Genomic DNA, 20,418 nt, shown 5'->3' with positions numbered 1-20,418 from the left:
CCCTGGCTCTACTGATACTGCATTCAACTTTCTCTCCTTTAAACAAACATCCCGATTGACCATATGGTTAAAGTATAACTTCATGACTGCAAATTCTAAACATTTCCAAGGGAGCACCACAATGAAATAAGTGCCCTGGATTTAACTCAAATGAATACTTGGATTCAAACTGAAACAAGGTTGATGCGGCCCTCAGTGCTTCACAACAAAAGATCATTCAAAAGATCCTTTCCCCAATCAGCTACCAAGCACCAACCTGCTTCAACTTTCAACCATAGGTTCAGGGCCAGAGGGATCTGTGAGGCTTGGCCGTGCTCCATTGGAATGCCTCACGGAGTTGAAGAGGATGTCCTTGATTACCTATTGTTATAAGTTCAGTGAATGGAAGAAGATATAGACATAAGCAATGGTGAAATGAATAGCCAAGCTAATTGATGAATGAACATTTAATCACCTGTGACATGAGACCGTGGACCTGCTCGACTGTAATTTTTGAGCTATCACGAGTTATCTTAGCCAACTGGGATTCCTCTTGCTTTACCACATGTAAGGAGTATTAACAATCAAAGTTTAAATAAATTTGTTTATCAAAAAGTAGACTGTCCAAATAATTGCTTTTGAAAGAAAATCAATGACGCAATGTTCTTTAAAAATTTGAGCTGTTAGCACATGAATACATTCAAATCAACCATATGATTCGAGCTGAAGACTGACAGGTAAGCATACAACAAGTCAAAAGGTAAATTGATGAAAATGAAGAGTATTCAAAACAATGGAAATTTGCATCTGGGCAGTATGTGACATGGTCAAAGATCAAACAGTGTATGGTGAAATGCAAGCAAAATTGGTGCCTTTTCAAAATTAAACTGGAATATACCTACATATTAGTACTTTAACATTAAAGAACAATAAATAAATAAATAAACAAAAACAAAACAAAAACAAAACAAAAAACAAAATATGCATGGATCAACATGGAATCAGACTTTCGGGACAAGGAATGAAAAATGGGTGGACAATTCAATTTTTCAAGGATGCCTCCCCTCATCTATGGTTGGAGGATAAGACCTGATAATCTGCCATATATTGATGGCATGCCATGTTAGGGGTTTTGAAAAATGTCACTAGGGTAAAACTAACTCCAGACTTCCAAATATGGATATGAATTCACATTCCAAAAGAAGATGACAAAATGAAGTGGCAGTTTCTTAACATTATGCCACGTCATGTCCAAGTACAGACATTGATTTGAGCAAATTTACAAGTATAATGTATTAAGTTGTCTTATTAAATGTAATGCGCATTATACGATGCAAAATTGCATCGAGCAAACAGATAGTAAAATTTATTAGATAAGATAAATCTTGTGGGTATGTGTGTGCATGAGCTTCTTGTGCTCTTCTACACTCTAATTTCTCAGTTTCAGCAATGATCAATAAACCATCTATTCAAGATAGCATAAAGAAAAGAGTACCTTTTATAAACTACTGATAAGACATGCTTACCTCTTTCTTTCGCTGTGAGGGTACAAGAAAAGAACCTAAACGTGTGTGAGCTAGTTGGTTCTCTGCTTGTTCCAGTTTTTCAGCTGCAGGACAAATACATAGATTATACAAACCACAACTAAATTCCAAATTCGAACAGTAATGACTTCAAAATAATCAATCAACATCCAAAAAAGAAAACCAAACTAACCCAGATCAGAAATCTGCCCCGCAACATAATCTCTATTGGCTAGAAGAGGGGATGATGAAAGTGTGTTTACCCAGTACTTGTTCCACAAAAGGTCCAAGAGGTGGCAGTCTAGGGAAGACTTGAAGTAAGTTATGTCCAGTGAATAATACTGCAAGAAACTATCAGTTATAACAAAAACAATCATATCTGCACATTATGATAGAAGCCATGTTAATCATATAAACCTGCTTGCAGTGAACTCCAAAATCTTCAATCTTGTTAAGTGGGATAGTTTGATACTCTGAGACAGGCTCATCTGGTGGTTTGTATCCTTCTGGATATGTTCTAAATGCTCCAATCTCCACCTTCCCAGCTGAAACAGTTCTAGTGGGATCAATAACCACTGCCAAGAATGGTTCCTGATACTGCTGGTTAAGCATCTGTGTGGATACATCAATGCCCGAAAGCCAGCAACCGTACCCAGGGTGTGAATGGTACCACCCAACAACATTCTCCAATCTACCAGCCTATAGACAAAATAAATGTCAGTATAAACAAAGCAGGAATGCCTGAAATACAGAATAAAACAATCGTTTGACAAACTTTACAGATGGAGCGCATGTTTGTTCCAAGTAACATAACCAAAATTAAGAAAACATATAAATTTACTGTTCTTATATTAGAAATATCAAACCTTTCAACATAAATGAATGTACAGATATTGTAATTATTCTTGAGGCATAGTCCTAGAATTGGTAATGTCTCAACAGAGGAAGGAAATAAAGAAAATAAAAGCAACAACATAGTAAATACCCTGGATCAAAGCAGGGTTAACAAAATAGTCACCAGTAACTTTCTAACACATCACACAGGAACAGAAATCAAATAAGTATAAATGCTCTGGTAAAAACTAGTCCTGTCAGCAAATATGATCATTAAAAAATAATAACCAGTCTCAAGCTTGCCCAGCATAAAATCTTGTCAATTGATGAAGACAGTTAACCATGAACTCAAAAACCTTTTAAGAGTTCATTAAAGCTACCTTGGTCAATAACTAAATAACCAGTTTATGATTAGGGGATTCTAGCTGGTATGAGTAATAAATACTGCCAGACCCTCACAATTTTGTTAGCTTTACACATTGTGCTTCATAAGGTCAATAGTAAGGGATTTAATGTTTGGATAAATGACAATTGACATTAACGGTTCTCTTCAGCAAATATAAAGAGACACAGCATAAAGTTAAGGTTTCTATCAAATCAACAAGTCAGTAAATACCATTAAGAACATGAGCTGGTATGGACTCAAGGGCATACCACACCACTGCAAGGATTAGGCTCAAGGACCATGAAATTGATAACTTGATAACAAACTATATGAGATTGGATTAAGGATTAAAAGCCTGATTGCTAAACAAGATATATATGTATATATATATATAAGGTTTTGATTGTTGAAACAGAAGAAAGAAAAAAAAGAAACTCATTTATACAGTTCATTTCTAATTAACGGCTATGAGCTAATGTCATGAGATGAACTAGGGTTTTTGAGATCAATCCAATCCACACATCCCAACCTCACAGCGTGCTGCTCTCTAACACTTGCACAGAACTACTAAGGGAAATCGAAATAAAACCTAGTATTAGAGCTTCCATGCCCGGCTAATTGGAGAATGATCTGTAGGCTAATCGAAATAACTCCACTGCAGTAAGCATTAGAGTTTTGCAGAGAATACCTTCAAATCATTCTCCGAATACCAAAGAGGAAAACATTAACCTTGAGATCAAAAACGAGAAAAAGAAACAAGAAGATCGAACAACGAGATTCACATTAGGGTTTTGCAAATTCAAAGCTGAACAAGGGTTAGGGTTAGGGTTTGAACCTGCTTATTGGTCTGAGAGTAATCAACCATGTACTCATAGGCATCCGCCTGAGCATTGACGCGGGTTTCAGTTCCCTCAACAGGAAGAGCGAAGGCATCCATGACGACAATGGCGTCCCCATCAGTCTTACCCTGCATAAGGCCCATAACCTCAATGGTGCCGCCGGAGCGCGCATGGACAACCATCTTGAGCAGCGCCAGTGCCGAAATCCTCACCCTCTTGAAGTAGTTGGGATCCTGCGACCATGGTTTCTCCTGCTGCGCCTTCGCCTGCGCCGCCTCATCGTAGGCGTAGATCGCGTCCGCGTCAGCCCCGGCCTCCGACGTTGCCGTGATGTTGTTCTCCAATTCCCACGTTTGCCGCGCCATCGTCGCGTCCATGGCCGATCCCCGAGCTTCTCCTTCCGAGCTTTGGAACAATCGCAGTGCGAGGGGGCTTTATAGAGTCGGCGAGAAGTGGAGATCAGAGCTTCATACTCAGTTTTGGGGACGACATTTTGCAATCACAACCCTCAAATTTAAGGTATTTACGAAAATGTAATTAACTTTAAATAAAAGCAGATAGACCCCGGGATTAAATAAATTTAAAACATACACTTATTCTCCTACTTCACATCTCTTAAAAAGAGTAGGGCTGATAAGGCCCCTCCCTGCCCCCGTTCCCAAATAGTGAAAATTACTTCCCCATCCTTGTCCCATGAAGATCCTCACAGGAATTCTTTATTTGCATATTAGTACTTTACTTATAAAATTTAAATTTTTAAAAAATAAATTTAATACCATCCATTTATGAAAAATACAAGAACTGCTCAACATAGATACATATATGAAAAATATAAAAACTACTCAACATATATAGAGCTCAAATAAACTTGTCAAACCAATATATAAAAACTATATATATATATATATATATATATATATATATAACTCCAAATAATTTTCAATATAGAGCAAAACATAAAATTTAGAACTTATAAAGTGTACAATACAATCTAAAATTAATGTTATTTTTATTTAGGGCTTTGGATTGTTTTAATGTTGGGAAAAAATTATTGGGAATCCCCGCGTGGCGAGAAGGGCATTCTCCACTCATGCCCCCATTAGAAAATGGGGATGAATTGACACCCTGTCCGTCAGATAAGGGTCTCCACAGGGATTGGAGATTTTCCATCCCATTATCACCTCCGTAAAAGAGTTCATTTTGTAGCATAAACACTATTAATTTTTATTTTAAAATTAAATATAAACCTTAACCAATATTTCTGTTATTTATATTAAAAATCAATAACTGATACTAGGAAATACAGATTGAATGGATAAATTATTTACAATAAAATCTGCTAGTTAAAAGTTATGAGGCTACTGTTTTTTAGCATCTTTTCTGTAGGCTTGGACTCTTATTATTTGATCGTCTTAGAAAAAAAAAATTTCAAACAATGATCATCAACCAAAAACTTCAAAATCACAAGCAACTTCAGCATCAGCAGATTCAGGTTCTTTCACAGTTTCACTGTCAATTTTGATAATTTGATCCACAGTTCAGATTCTTTGATTTAATTATCTCCAAAACTCGAATAGCATAATCACAGTCAATGTCACATTGATTACATTTCAACTCCATCAAATAGATGAAAGCCACCAACAATGTCATCATTATTGCCAACGACCTTCGGGTTTATTGGTGCACGGGTCACCGATAAAATTTTCACCGAATGAGTGAGAAATTTGATTCTCGGCTGAGGACACATTTCTGGGAATTGTAAATAGTGGTTGTGTATGGATGGTTCTAGCGCCCACATGAGCACTGTTCCGTCCCCACTTATTCTACCGAGGCATGTACACATCCCTGGATCTCTAGTGGGTTTGCCCCTGTTCCTCTTCCTAAAAACAATGTCATGATTATTTGTATATATTCATCAAACAGGTGAAAAGTACTATCATCATCACCGATGATACATTGATCAGCAGATTCAAGTTCTTCTACTCCATCAGCAGCAGCAGCAAATAATTGAAAGCTACTACCATTATCAACACTGTCGATACATTGATCACCAGATTCATATTCTTCTTGCACTCCATCGCCAGCAAATAATTGAAAACTGTCATCATCCTCATCAGTCATCATCATCACTGGTGATACATTGATCAGCCAATACAAATTCTTCTTCTACTCCATCACCCACAAACAATTGGAAACTACTATCATGGTGCATTAATCAGTTGTTTCAAGTTTTTCTTCCACTTCATCACTGGCAAATAGAGATGTCAATTCAGGTTTAGTTCATCGAGCTGACCCACCCGGTCAATTAAAATAAATGGATTGAGCTGACTTTTCATAGGCCCATTTGGAGACAGGCCTCAACGAATCATCCGAGGTGGACCGTAGGTGAGTGGGACAAGTTGCATATTGGGGCCAGCCAGCTTGCAGCCCACTTCTAATTTATATTTAAAAATTTAAATAAAAATAAATAAAATGGACAATATAAGAAAAACTTAAATCTTAGGGTCTACCATCGCCACACTTCTATTCTTTCTTGTCTTTTCCAAATTCCAAGTCTTCACCGCACACTCTCTCTTCTCTCAAGCTGTCGCAAATCGCCGGAAAAACTCTTTTAAATAGTCTATTTAATATGTTTATTTTGTGTGTTTGTTGACATGTTAGAATGTTTTGGAAGATAGAATAAAAACAGTAAAATATGATTTATTAAAGGAGTAATACTCCAAACAGTCACTCTACTTTTTAAAATATATCAATTTAGTAATACACATATTTTAAGCGAAATACCACATCAACTTTTAAAATTTCAAATATATATATATACACATATATTTGGCCTTTATAAAATAAATTTAATATTTGAAAAGATACGTTTGGTACATATCATCTTTTAGTAGAAATATCTAGTTCTGCATTTCCTAATTTTTTTATGAAAGGTTGCAAATTGCAAGACAACTAAACTGACATTGGTATTTGAAAAAAAATATATATCAGATGAACAATGAAAAACTGACATTATGAATAATGATCTAAGCGAGGGTGTTTGTATCTTTGCTTATAGATTTTTGAAGAAGTCTTTTTTTATATATATTTTATCAATAATGATGTATTCAATACAGCCAAGCTTAATTCTGTCAATATTGGCCTCAGACAAATTGATTTTTTTAAAAAAATCAAAAAAATTCAAAAATCAATCAAGCAAAACAAAATTAACAAATTTGTTGTTCTAGTAAATTAACAGAAGTGGCAACAAAATCTCAATTCAAACAAAACAATCAAAATAAAAACTCAATTTGCATACATATGCTATATACATAAAAGTTTTCCATAACATCAACATAAGATCCTCCAACAAAATACACATTTTACCCAAATAAAAACACTACAAACTACAAACACTAATGCATGAAATCACTGATCATCCAAATGTTTAAGTTTATTTACTATTCCCCAAATATGCAAGCAATATAATAATAGCAAAAATAATAATAATAATAATAATAAAGAGGGGAATATGTTTTACTTTCCAAAGAGGGATTTGATCCACCAAATGCCATTGGTGTCATTTGGGGCAAGTGCCCAGACTCTGGTGGAGGATCAGCTTGTGGAGTCTTGTGAAGCTTGCTCACATCATAGCCTTCTTCCTTAGCTTTCTCTACCAACTGATTGTACAACTCTTCATCTATGTGAGTTTTTCTACTTAGTATCTGCAATTTCATTAACCCATAAACAACATCATATGTATATGATGTTGTCCAATTCATCATTCACAACAATTAAAATATATATGTGTGTGTGTGAGTTTTAAGTTTCTTTTGTTTTTTTTGTTTTAGTTGCATACCATATAAAAAGCGAATAGTTTAAAAGAAATATTTAATTTAGATTTTTATTTTTTAAGTAATAACAAGTATTTATTAATTCTAATAATTTTTATAATAAATAAAAATATTTGATTAATTAATTTTCATTCATATATGTATATATATATATATGAATAAGGAACCTCCAAATTGTTCAAGCCAAAGGTCAAAAGGTAACAGCTAATTCAAAAAATATTTAAAATATGATAAATAATATTTGAAAAGGAAGAAACTCCCATGTTTTATGGGTGACAATTAAAAATTCAAAAAAAAACCTAAACTTTAATTTAAGAAAAAAAACCTTAAATAACTTGACTTTAAAAATAAAAAATAAAAAAAAACTCATACCCCAATCACAACCAGTGAATCAACAATAAAAAATTCCAAAAAAAAGAAAAAAAAATCAAGGAATAAACTAGTGATTTGTTATCTTGTATTTGAAAAAAAGAAACTATAATCTAAACAGAAAAAAAAAACATAAAAAAGAGAGTTTTAGAAAAATTACCCAAATTTCTCATTCAAAAGGCTGAAATGCGGTAAATCAAACAACAGAAACCCTAAATTCAAAGATAGAAACACAAAGAAAAAGAGATAGAGAAAGAGGAAGAGATGAAATGATACCCAGAGATATTTCCTAGAGGGCTGCCCAATGACCGCGTACTCATAATCCTCATCAATGAACAACACCCAGTAATCCCCAGTAACAGGGATTATCGGCAAGAACGGCGGCACATAGAACTTGACCTTGAGTTTCGCCTCATCGCTGGCCGGATCGGCCTTGTACGCCGTGCCCTCGATATAATCCCGCTTGCCGTTGCTCCACGTCTCGTTAAGCACATGCACCGTCCCGTCTTCGTTCAGCGTGTACGTCGCCCTAGTGTTCTCGCCGTTGCGCGGCTGGAAGAAGGAGGGGAATGATGCGATCTCGTACCACCGTCCCATGTAGCGCTTGATGTCCAGGTTCTTCACCACCGACATCGTCGTCGTCTTCGCCATTGCCGAGCTTTTTGGATTAATAATGTCTTTGTGAAGGAGGTGTGAGTTTATAAAGAGGATAACAATGGATGATGACGTGGCCAGTTTCTAACCGCCAGGATTTGGAAAGGAGGTTCTAGAATCATCTGATTGGAGAAACGGGTTTTTGGGGAAATGGACTAAATGGGCTGGGTTACTTGATGAGCAAGTTTGCCGGATTTAAGCAGAAGATTGATGTGTGAATCTTGAAGTTTCTTGGAAGGAACAGGTTAGAATATATTGATTTTTTTTAAAAAAAAAATATTATAATTAAAGAAATGGATTTCTTTTTTTGCTAATTTTCTTTAAAGGTTTGAATTAGTGTGAATATATGATCAACTCGAAAGTTTTTTTTTTTTGAATAATAGGTGACAAGCGTCTTTTTTTATGAATATAAAAAATACCAAGCAGTATTTGAGCCCAAATGCACATGATGAACAGTACTGTTCGGAGAGGGATTTAAACCCATAATCTCATTCTTTACATTTTGGTATTATACGATTGGGCTATTTTTTATTTTTTATTGTTTGCCGCTTATTATTTATTTTTTACTAGACTAAACATCCTATATGAATTATTTATTTATCTTTTTAATTTTACTAAAGGATGTTTAGTCTAGTAGCAGTGGCGGTGCCAGGACTCATTAGAGGGTGTGGCAAAAGTTGACAGAAAAAAATTTCCATCCGTTGAATAAACATTTCGACCAGTCAACAAAAAATCTGGCATAAAATTTCCAAATTTGTCGAGTGAGAAATTTTTCGATTTAATTTTTCTAATTTTTTTCAAAAAAAATCTAAATTTTTTTAAGTTTTTTTAAAAAAAGACAATTAAAAGATTTAAACAATAAAATGAATACAATTAAAAATAAAAAAATATATGAACCAATTTGAACCTAATAGATATATGAAAAAAAGTCCGGTGTAAGTTGAATGTGTTTTTTTCAGTTGAAATTATGGAACTTTCTCGGATGTTTGCGTGGATTTGTAATCATGTACGCAGATGAAAAATCTAGAACCTTTGTAATTTATAATTATGAAATTTTTCAGGGTTGTCTTGGTAAAATACTCCCAAAATCGGCTATCTTGAGGCCACGTGTTAAAATGAGTTCGCAACGACCCGTTCAAAGAAAGCATGTGGTCCACGCTGAGTCGGTTTCGGGAATTCTTCGCTAGGGGTGAGCAAAAAAATCCGAATCCGATCCGATATCCGGTTTTAAAAAAAAATTAAAATCCCTTGTTTAAATACTTAAAGAATTACTTATATAGTTACATTATTATATATATACACATATTAATAAATTTAAACTCTTATAGGGCTAAAAGTAAAAGGAAAAAAATTTCAAATCTTTATGTCTAAGATCGGTGAAACTTTTTATTATTTTTTTGAATTTTTTTGTGGGGAGAATAATGTAAGGTTTTAATTCTCTTTATAAAGTTCTGAGTTTTCCATATTTGTTTTTTTATGAATATTGTTGTTGTTATATAAAAAAAAAAAAATCCATGGAGTAGATGAAACTTAATTTGGATCCGGATATCCGATATCCGATCCGGTTTAAACCGGGTACCCGATTTTTTAGTATCCGGTTTAAGCCAGATCGAGATCTGGTCAGCTTTTGCCGATCCGAAAAATCGGGTACCCGATCCGGTTTTAAAAACCGGGTCGGGTACCCGGTTTTGCTCACCCCTAATCCACACATAGTCTATTCAACTTTGAGTATTAAAAAAATAATAAAAAAAATAAAAAACTCTACTTTTTTTCTCTTAAGTAACTTTTCAACTCTTCCATCCACTAATAGAGTTAATTTTGTTCAAAATTAACAATAATGCCCCTCATAAAATAAACACTTTAAACATTTTGTATTTTAATTTTAAGACCCACATTCACAATCAGATTAGTTACCATTCTCTAAAAAATACTTAATTGATAAAAATGGTTTGTGGCCTAAGAAACTCTTCTTCATTTTTTTTTAAACAAGCATACCATCATCTTTCAATCCACCTGAAGTTTCACCTTTGAAGACATTCTCTCTTATTAGTTTCATGATTTTATTTTATATTTTTTTATTTCTTGAATCTTGCATTTAATCTTTTATGTTTGTTAGATCTTCTTATTCCCCAAAAAAGGCTTTATATTATTATCATTTGATTGTGAACTACATCGGTGAGAGGGAACTGCCATGAAGATGCTAGAGATGAACCACAAACTACAAGGTATAAAAGGCTACACGGATGGGCAATGACCAAACCGGGGTTTTTATTTACTTTGTGTTTGTCTTTTAGTGAAACCTTATTCCCAAAATATTTAGGGTTCATTGTTTTATGTTGTTTGGGGTTTTTTTTTTTTAATTGAAAATTATCCGGTGAATGAAAAGAAGATTTATGTTATGGTTGATTTTAAATTCATTTATAAGTTCATCTATTCATGTTTATGTATATTATGTAGTTGTTATTTACAAGTAAAACCTAAAGAATAAGAATTAAAAGATTACAAATATAAAAAATATTAAACCCTTGTATATTTAAGCTTTGGAAAAGAAAAGGAATATTTTTAAAATTATAGAATTTAAAGAAAAATAGTTGAAAGAAGATATAAAATTGATTAAAACTTTAACTACCATGTAATAGAGCTTGGAGAAAGCATGCAATGAAAACTCTTCAATAACTGCCATGTAATCGAGTTTGGAGAGAGCAAAATAGAGGTATTTCCTTAATCTTCTTATGTATGTCTGGATATCGGTAAGTTTTCCATAGAAGAGAATGTTAGCAATGGTTACACAATATTTAATGAGCTTGAACTTATTATAAATGAAAAATGTAGGTACTAAATGAGAACAACAAATATTTAAGATAACCATAATATATTAAGCAAAAATTGCAGTTAATAAGAAAAAAAACCACTATATTAAAGGGAAACTTTGTATAATACATAGAAACCTGTTATATTAAGTGAATATCTAATATAATATGTGGATAGATAATTTAATAAGTAAAAAGGCTCTATACAATTCAGTTATCCTTTGAATATCATCTTTTATGAAGGTAAATTTAAAATTTTTGTTTGTTACCAAAATTACATGGTATATCTTACAAATGTTCAATATCTAGGAATCATTATTTATTGACTTTCAACAACACACTTTCAGAATGCTCCGATGAAATAGAGATGGCCAAAACTTCGACAAATCTTTGCTAGGATGGAAACATAACATAGTTAAAGGATATGCTCTTCAAAAATGAATCCATGTTGATGTAGGTATCAAAGTGAGGATGGAACAAATGAAGCCAAATAGAAAAAGGTGATAGCATTCAAAAACACTAAATTATAGACAGAAACCTATAACATTAAATGGAAATGTTATATACTAAGCATAAACTTATAAGTTAAAAAAATTCCGTTTAATAATGAAATTGCGTAGTGCATCTTTAAAATGTTCAATGTCTTGAAACCATTAATCGATATCCATTGACAAACTTTCAAAATGCTTCGAGAAAATAGGGAGGCCTAAAACTTTGACAGATCCTTGTTGGGATGGGAAAGATAAGCTCTCTGAAACTTCTTATGGTGTGACACAAGTAAAAAAAAAAAACCAAGATCATAAACTCTAGGGGAATGATTAATTAGGACTTGATAAATGGTCATGATCGCCAAGACCTCTGCATCTATCTTGCAGAAATTTGAGAAAACTAATATTGATAAAAAGATAAATCTGGTTATTATTATCATCATCATCAGTAGCTTAGCTTCCTTAAATGCTTTAGAATCATTTTGGACATTTAACTCGAGGGCCTTTTAAAAACGAGCCAACATAGCTTCATCAAAGTACATTTCGTGAACCTGTTCTTGAATTTCTTGTAATGATTGAAGACTCTTCCACACCGTCCAAGGTGGATCCTCTTGAGAATGTGTCTTATAATGGAGAAAAAAAAAATCCATCCATATTAGTATGGAAAGCAACTAAACAAATCTAATAAGTTCTATATATATTTTAGTGTTCCGAAATGTATGCAACAATGGTTAAAGACAAGTGTTATGTAGTAAAGACTAGAGATAGTTTGAGGAATGAGAACCAAATATAAATAGAGAAAAGAAGGAAAAAGGGGGCCAAACAGACTAGTGACTGAAGATTTGTATCTTTGCTTGGTTCAACTTGCAGTTTTCTTTAATTTTTTTCTCTTGTCTTTTTTTCACATTCAAAAAATTTCAATTAAGGTTTTTTTTTTCAGCCAATTCCTAAAAATTCTATTTCTCATTTGAGTTTTATCTATTCGTTAAAAATTCGAGTGACCTAAACTTAAACTTCTTAAATATCTCACATCAGTCTGTCGCACCATCAGAAAAGAACTCAACCTCATCCCATAAATAAAGTTCACTTGAATAAATGATAATTTGCATTATTCGTTTTTTTCCTAATTATTATTACACCATTTTTTTTTCCCCAAAACATTATCTTCCACCACATTTGTTGAACAAAGTGAGCATTTGGATTTGTGGAAATTCTTAGGCTCTGTTGTGAGAAGTCATCCTTCATAGTTAAATAATTTATGTTTACAGAATTAGTAAATTAAAGTTAGGGCAATGTTCACCGTATATTGCAAGTGATTTTTTTCTTGAATTTTCTATTTTAATGTTGATTCTTTTAAAGGGTATTTGGATGGGGAAATCATTTACGCTGATATATTCCTACTTTTAGGTATGTATTAGAAGGTAACAAGTCCCGGGAATCTCATTCCCATCATCAAACATACTCATCTCCCTCAAAAAGCAGGGAATGAATGTGAATGGTTATAAAATGCACATTTTACATCAAATAAATATTTAATTACAAAAATAATTTATTTAAATAAGTTATTATAATAAATAAAAATTATTAATATTTATTAATATTAATTACTAAATTTAAAATTTTAATTATAATGGTTAAAGTAAAATAACACTTTTACTTTTGTGGAGATTCAATTAAATAAAATTTTTTATTTTAAAATAATTAATTATAATAATTAAAATGCAAAATTGATATTCAAAATATTTTATAAATAAAAATTTCTTTATTATTAAACATTACTCATATTTTCTATATGAATATCATTTAGTTTATATGTATTGATCATATTTCTTTTACCTTTTCTTTTTTCCTTCACTAATAAAGTCTCCTCACAATACAACTTTTTATTTTTCTTCCCACATTAACATTCACATTCCTATTCCCATTCCCATTCCCTCTTAAGCATGAATTTGCAATATAAACTCTAACATTCATTGGAGAAGCATTGATGGCTACCTGATGCTATGGAGATGTTGGGGAGACCCAAAAATGATGATGCTGCTGATGATACTGATATAGTTGATATTGATGATTATGATGCTGGAAACTAATGGTAAATAGTAAATTACCCATATTTTACATTGAGTCATAGAATTTTTATAATTTTTGAAATTAATTGAATCCTTAGTATTCATATTTTTAGAATTATAATTCTTGTAATTATATAATTCATTCATATTTTATTTATTTCTATGAAGCCATGGTTTTGCTTATCAAGCTTCTTGAGATAACATTTTGGTTTTCTTGTTTGCTTGTGTAGACATTTTCAACTGTTAACATGTCCTTGAGGTGATGCTGCTACTGAGGGGAGAAGGGTCTCGCGTCATCTCTAGTACCCTTCTTTTTTTCTTTTTTCTTTTTTTTTTTCTTTTCTGTAGAATTTAAATGTATTATTAAAATAAATTAAACTTTGTTTCTATGAGAAATTTGTCGTACTTTTCGATTTCTTTCCATCCTGTTCTTGTTCATGTAAAATGTAACATAATTTTTCTTGTCTAGCTTTCAATTACGTCTCTCTTTCATGAACTTCAATTTCAAGCAACACTGATCTTTCTTGTTTTCCGTTCTTGTTATCTGTGTTTGTTTGTGGCTTTAGTATAAAGATTGGATTTTGTTGTTTTTTCTTGTTGATTTGGTATTCTTTACCATTTTAGATATTGTGAAATGAGTGAAATGTAATGTTTATTGTTGTCCATGAAAATGTAATGTGTTTAACATCAAATTCTACTAAATTTTCTGGGGCAAATCACAGCAAATAAGTGCAGCAAAGGGCAATTGTCATTGCCTCCAAAGCAACATGAAAGAAGAGAAGCAAAAGCAGCAACAGCACTAGCAAGCAACATGAAAGAAGAGAAGCAAAAGCAGTAACAGCACTAGCAATAATAATGAGAATGAGAATGGATTGAGTCAGATTAATAGTTCATTTCAAAAACAAAAACATGCTGAGATAAAAACAAAGCCATCAGTGACCATTTAATCAACCTGTAATTGAGAGATAGACCAGCATAACAAAGTACAGGAAAACCTGGATCCCAAACCCAGACATCAAAATTAAGATATCAAGCATCAAGGTAAAATTCTTCAAACATGGAAGGGTGTCTGAAGCACTGCCTGCCATTTGCAGCATAAAATTGCCCTGAGAAAAACAAAAAACATTTAGACAAAAATCATGTGAATAATAACACTGATTTGAGATTGCATCACTTCTTGGTATATATTATTGACCAATCACTTGATCAAGCACAATCTCACACGGTCACTAAGATAAAACGTCACTTGAACCCCCACCTATGTTAAACAGCAGTGATTTCCCCTAAAAAAAAAGGAGACAACAAGATAATACAATATATTAAACATTAAGCCTCAAGTTATATTCCACATATGGACCCATAATCGATTATTAGCTAGCTCCAATATAAATATAGTACATGGTTGACAAAGGCAACACTTTTTATTAAATTATGGACTCAATGATTAAATATCATATTTGCAAGTTCGTTAAAATATCAGTGCAACAAATCATAAAAACATGTAGTTCTTGGTCGAGGCATGATCAATGATCTAATAATTATACCACATATCCCTAAACAACACCAGAAAGAACCAGTAAATGATAGAAGCAAACATGCTGATCACTTTCTCCATGCACAATTTTCACTTAAATGCCACAACAAAAGAGTCACTTCAATGGCTCTCTTGATACAAGTAAAATTATCCATGAAGCTATACTGAATGCTTAACAATCTAGCAAGATGACTTTCAAATACTTAGGGTTTTGAAAATAGTTACGCTAGACAAACCATGATGCTTCACAGTTGGTAGTGAAAATTACAAGAAATCAGTTATAAGAATGCACCGAACTTGAGATTTTCTTTAGGCTTGCCTGAATGTTATCTCATGTGCTGAAACAACAGCCAAAACTGTGCTAAGCCACAGATCCTCTTGGTATGCCTGAAGACCAAACAGAATAAAGTTATTACCATAGCATCAGAAATAAATCCAATGAAAAACTTACCATAGCTGTTATCACAAATTTGGGCAAGTCTTCATTTAGCTCTTTCTACTAAATATAACCACTTTGATTGATCCCATCTCCAACTGCAATCTTGAAAAAGAACATGGCAAACTTGTTCGCAGTCTCAATAGCAACAATTTTGGAACCCCACCCTATGTGGACTTTTATGGCAATGCAATGCAGACAGCACAATGCCAAACTACACTGACTGAGATGCCAATTAAACAACATACTCTGGAGGAGAAAACTTCAGAAAGACTAAGATAATCAGTTGCCTAAATCAGAGAACTATAGTGTTGTTGCCTCCTAAAATGATAGAGGCAGTATCAAACTTTTCATAACCATTACTTATTAGGTTAATGCAGAACTCATACCAGAAAATGAAAAAGAGGCTCAGTTTCACCCTGCTACCAATAAGATGATAATGGCTGCAGATGGTAGCCAGCAAACTCTAGCCAGCCTTCATGTGCCTCGCCATCCATCTCCATTCCAATTTCAGGTTTTTCATATTTCTACAGATTAAGGGGGTGTTTGGTAAGTTCACTATTTTTCAGGGGTGACAAGTAAAAAAGCCATGGACTTTCTCTTTTCCTTCAATCCAACACAAAGTTGGTTTCAGGGGAATCATCACAGCCCCTTCACACCATAAATGGAGACAAGAAATAAGATGAAGATGAAGGAACACAAAAGTCATGTTTGGAAAAATGAAATGGATGGAATGAAATGCATGCACCAGCTTTGAATTGTTATTTTCACCTGAGTCGACATTATAAACATACACGGTGCCTTTACATATTGGACTATGCAAACCACTAAAGTGGTTTACTTGCATATATCTATCTATCTATATATATATAAACCAGATAAAATTTATGTTTTGCCTACATACCCTTATAAAGCTTTATGTTTAAGATTGAATCATGTAGTCTTTATTGTGTTATTGTTGTCATCTAGTAAAAACGTAGACTCCAATCATTATTTATTCATTTGAAGACGCATCTTGTTCCCTTCATGCAACCAGGCAATAGAAAATACTTCCCCTTCCCTTCCTCATTGTTTCGTTTGTGAGCGACATGGACAACCCTCCTCAAACCCTCAACCTCTAATTAGGGATGGGAGTGTTAATTCTCTTCCTTTACAATATCATTTGTCATCATTCGATGCCTTTTTTAGCGCTTTTTGAAAGAGGAGCGGGGAGAACTCACTAGAGACCCAGGGATGTGCACAAGCCTCGGTGGAATAAGTGAGGACGGGGCCGAACACACGTGGGCGCTGGAACCACCCATACACAATCACTATTCATAACTCCCAGAAATGTGCCCTCAGCCAAGAATCGACGAGTGGTGAGACCTCTATCGGCGACCCGTATACCAATAGACCCGAAGGTCGTTGGCTACCTTTTTTAGCTTTGGTTGCAATCAGTTCCTTATGAGAGGGACTAGAGAGAGGTTCAGATTCAGTCCTTTTCATCAAACACAATTCAAGAACCAGAATCAAAGATGGCTGCAGTGGTGACCTGTGGATTTGCAGGTCACCAGGGCTGCCACGCCATTTTAAACCCGAAACTTGAGGACAAATCATCACAACCTCAGAAAATGAAGTCATAAACTAGGAAAACTTATAGGGCTTGCAGATAAGCAAACCTTCTTCTGGCCTGAAATCTAATGCTGACCTCATTTGACTTATTATTATTATCATTATTATTATTATCCTTGTTGCTCTTGTTCTTGTTGTCAACAATATTGTCTCTATTCTTTTGCTTCATTTTGTTCAAACGAAACAAGAAACAAGAGGCTCAGATGTAACCCTTTCTATCAGAGATGAACACTAAATCAAGGACTGCAGCAATAGCTGCCACGCCACTTGATCTAGAGACTCTTGTAAGGCCATTTGGGCAATCATCATAGCCTCATTGAGACATGGCTAACAACATTGCCATTGCAAGAGAACTAAGCCTCATCACCAACACCACCACCAACATGACCACCACCAGAAAGGCTGCAAACGAGGTGCATGTGAGCACCATTAATCCATCCTACCACCAAGAGCCCTCTTCTTTGGCCCCAATTATCTCCAGAAGAACAGGAGCAGTGGTTTCCTGCAGAGAAGCAGACCATCCAAACTGCTTCACCATTGCTACAAAGAGATAAGAAAGCAACAAAGAAGACAACTCAAGGATAGAGATGTCATACAAACATATATATATATATATACACACACACATACACACAGACAGACAGAGAGACAATAAAAGAAGCAGTGGAAGCATGACAAGGAGAAGGCAATATGTCAAGCTCAGATCTGACCTTGAATCAAGCAAAATGCCGAAACAAGAATTAGGGATGGCTGCAGAAGCGGCATGGAGAATCACCCCTCACCTTAAGCTGCCCCGCCATTTAAACCTAATACACTTTGAGGTCAAATCATCACAGCTAGCCATAGTGCTCACCTTGGATGATTTTTTTATTTATTTATTTATTTATTTTGATAGCATTGCCTTCCTTTCTTTTCCTTCATCATTTTTAGAGGAACCAAGAAGCAAGAGGCTCAGAGATAAACACTGAATCAAGGGCTGCAGCAGTGGCTGCCACGCCACTCGATCTTGAGACTCTTCTATGTCAAATCATCACAGCCACGCAAAAGAAAGAGTGCAGCATTGGCATTTATAATGGCAACATCATCGTTATCATCACCGTCATCTTCATCATGCTAGTAGTAGCAGTAGCAGCAAAGAGTTCAAAGGTCGCGAGTTCAAGCCCCTCCCAACTTCATGGTTGAGGCTCGTGGCTCGCCCCACATTTATCATATGTATATATATATATATATATATAGAGAGAGAGAGAGAGAGAGGGAGAGGAAGAGGAGGAGGAGGAGGAGGAGGAGGCTCAGATCTGACCTTTTTTTTTATCAGAGATAAACAACTGAATCAAGGACTGCAGCAGTAGCTGCCACGCCACTCGATGTCGAGACTCTTCTAGGGCAAATCATCACAGCCAAGCGAACACAAGAGCGCAGCATTGCGATTAATAAGTATCATCATCAGCAGCAGCAGCAGCAGCATCATCATCATTGGCAGTAGTACTAGTAGTAGTTAAGCAGAGAAATAGTTAGGGCTCTGAATGAGCCGAGCTTGAGCAACCTTATAGAATCACAGAGAAGAGGCTCAGATTCGCCATTAATCCATGATATCACCAAGACCCCTCCTCTTCTCCCACACCACACCAACCCCTCCCTCTACGAGAACGGTAGCAGCGGTTGCCTGCTGAAGAGCAAGCCATCCGAGCCACTACACCATCGCTGCATAGAGAGAGAAGAGAGGAGCAGGAAAGAAGAGGAATCCATCAACTGATGGAGACATCACACACACCTTCGCATTGGAAGGTGATTAGGGCATCGTCATTGCCTCCAAAGCGAGACAAGAGAAAGAGAAGCAACAGCAACAACAACAACAACAACAACAACAGCAACAAGATTGGGAATGTGAAGAGAAAGAGAAGAAGGTGGCGGCGCCATGAGATGAAGAGGAATCACAGAGCTTGAAGAGAAGAGAGAGCGGCGAAGGAAACGAGGGCAGAGCTTTGGGACTACCAACCCTTTTCCGCAGCGCCTCGAATTCTCTTCTCCTCTTTTCAAAATCCTCACTCACAAATGGACAATTGTTAGTGGCACCATTAGCTTGGTATTTATTGAGTAGCACTCGTGCTTAGGTCTAGCGATGAGTTGAGTGATCCTGGATTCCAATAGTCCAAATCCAACACAAAAACTATAGAATTTGAGCTTTAACAAAATAGTTCAATGAGCCGGGCTGGACTTAAATGCGTAGGCCCAATTAAATTTGGGCTTCCAACACAAAAACTATAGAATTTGAGCTTAACAAAAATAGTTCAATGAGCCGGGCTGGACTTAAATACGTAGGCCCAATTAAATTTTTGGCTTCGTTTACATCATACAAATTTTAGCTCAATTTGACCTAGTCCAGTTTGAATAATTTAATAAATAAATTATGTTAAATTTTATAAAATATTAAATATTGTTTTTTCAAATTTACTTTTTATATATAATCTATCTCTACAACTTGCAGTAAATTATATTCAAATATATATTTTTCAAAATATATTTTAAATAAGGGTAATTTAATACAATGTTTTTTTATAAAATTTAGATTATCAATTAATTTCAACCGATTTTATTAATAAAAATAGATAAATAAAAATGGACCGGAAGGAATATTATTTTTATATTTCTAACTTAAAAGGGATAAATATATTAAAATTCATAACATTTTTATCTCAATACTAAAATTGTTTAATAATAAATGTGTTTATTGTTAAAAAAAAAGCTTAAATTTTAATGTTAAAATATTTTATTTTTTATTAATATTAATTAAATCAGACTTAATTATTTTAAATAAATATAAATTACTTCTCCATCTTAATATTTGAAAAAAAAATAACTTAATTTTAATATTGTTCTCATCTCCAACCAATTTTTTTGATAAATATATATTCATATAAAAAATGTGTAGAAAGAAAAGGCATGAAAATTTTCTTTATTTTAAAGTTTTTTTAAAAAATAATTTTTTTGGGTGATTTTATTAGATTAAAGGGATATAATGAAAAAAAATCATATCTTATCTAAAATGTTATAATA

The 20,418-nt window shown here is 34.0% G+C and overlaps 2 protein-coding genes and 2 long non-coding RNA genes across 4 annotated transcripts; all 4 read right to left on the bottom strand.

Annotated features, from left to right (window-relative positions):
• Positions 1-3: 3 nt before the first annotated feature.
• LOC120251489 (COP9 signalosome complex subunit 5-like) lies at positions 4-4,029 on the bottom strand. Its single transcript, XM_039260008.1, has 6 exons — positions 3,557-4,029; positions 1,920-2,201; positions 1,696-1,843; positions 1,506-1,588; positions 455-535; positions 4-360 (listed from the first exon to the last, which is right to left on the bottom strand). The coding sequence occupies exons 1-6, from the start codon at positions 3,935-3,937 to the stop codon at positions 262-264; spliced, it is 1,074 nt and encodes a 357-aa protein (XP_039115942.1). The 5' UTR covers positions 3,938-4,029; the 3' UTR covers positions 4-261.
• A 1,143-nt stretch (positions 4,030-5,172) lies between these two features.
• LOC120256695 lies at positions 5,173-6,733 on the bottom strand. The gene is made up of 2 exons (XR_005535388.1): positions 5,516-6,733; positions 5,173-5,440 (listed from the first exon to the last, which is right to left on the bottom strand). It is a non-coding gene; the product is annotated as an uncharacterized LOC120256695 (long non-coding RNA).
• Positions 6,734-6,818: 85 nt separating this feature from the next.
• LOC120256686 (temperature-induced lipocalin-1) lies at positions 6,819-8,424 on the bottom strand. The gene is given in 3 exon segments (XM_039264378.1): positions 6,819-7,133; positions 7,136-7,264; positions 8,039-8,424. Coding segments are annotated over 3 exon segments (561 nt in total). The 5' UTR covers positions 8,414-8,424; the 3' UTR covers positions 6,819-7,076.
• Positions 8,425-14,633: 6,209 nt separating this feature from the next.
• LOC120252167 lies at positions 14,634-19,442 on the bottom strand. Its single transcript, XR_005533715.1, has 3 exons — positions 15,769-19,442; positions 15,615-15,704; positions 14,634-15,066 (listed from the first exon to the last, which is right to left on the bottom strand). It is a non-coding gene; the product is annotated as an uncharacterized LOC120252167 (long non-coding RNA).
• Positions 19,443-20,418: the final 976 nt, after the last annotated feature.

The sequence above is a fragment of the Dioscorea cayenensis genome, chromosome 3 (assembly GCF_009730915.1).
Source record: "Dioscorea cayenensis subsp. rotundata cultivar TDr96_F1 chromosome 3, TDr96_F1_v2_PseudoChromosome.rev07_lg8_w22 25.fasta, whole genome shotgun sequence".
Taxonomy (NCBI): domain Eukaryota; kingdom Viridiplantae; phylum Streptophyta; class Magnoliopsida; order Dioscoreales; family Dioscoreaceae; genus Dioscorea; species Dioscorea cayenensis.
This window is presented reverse-complemented; position numbering and strand designations above follow the sequence as displayed.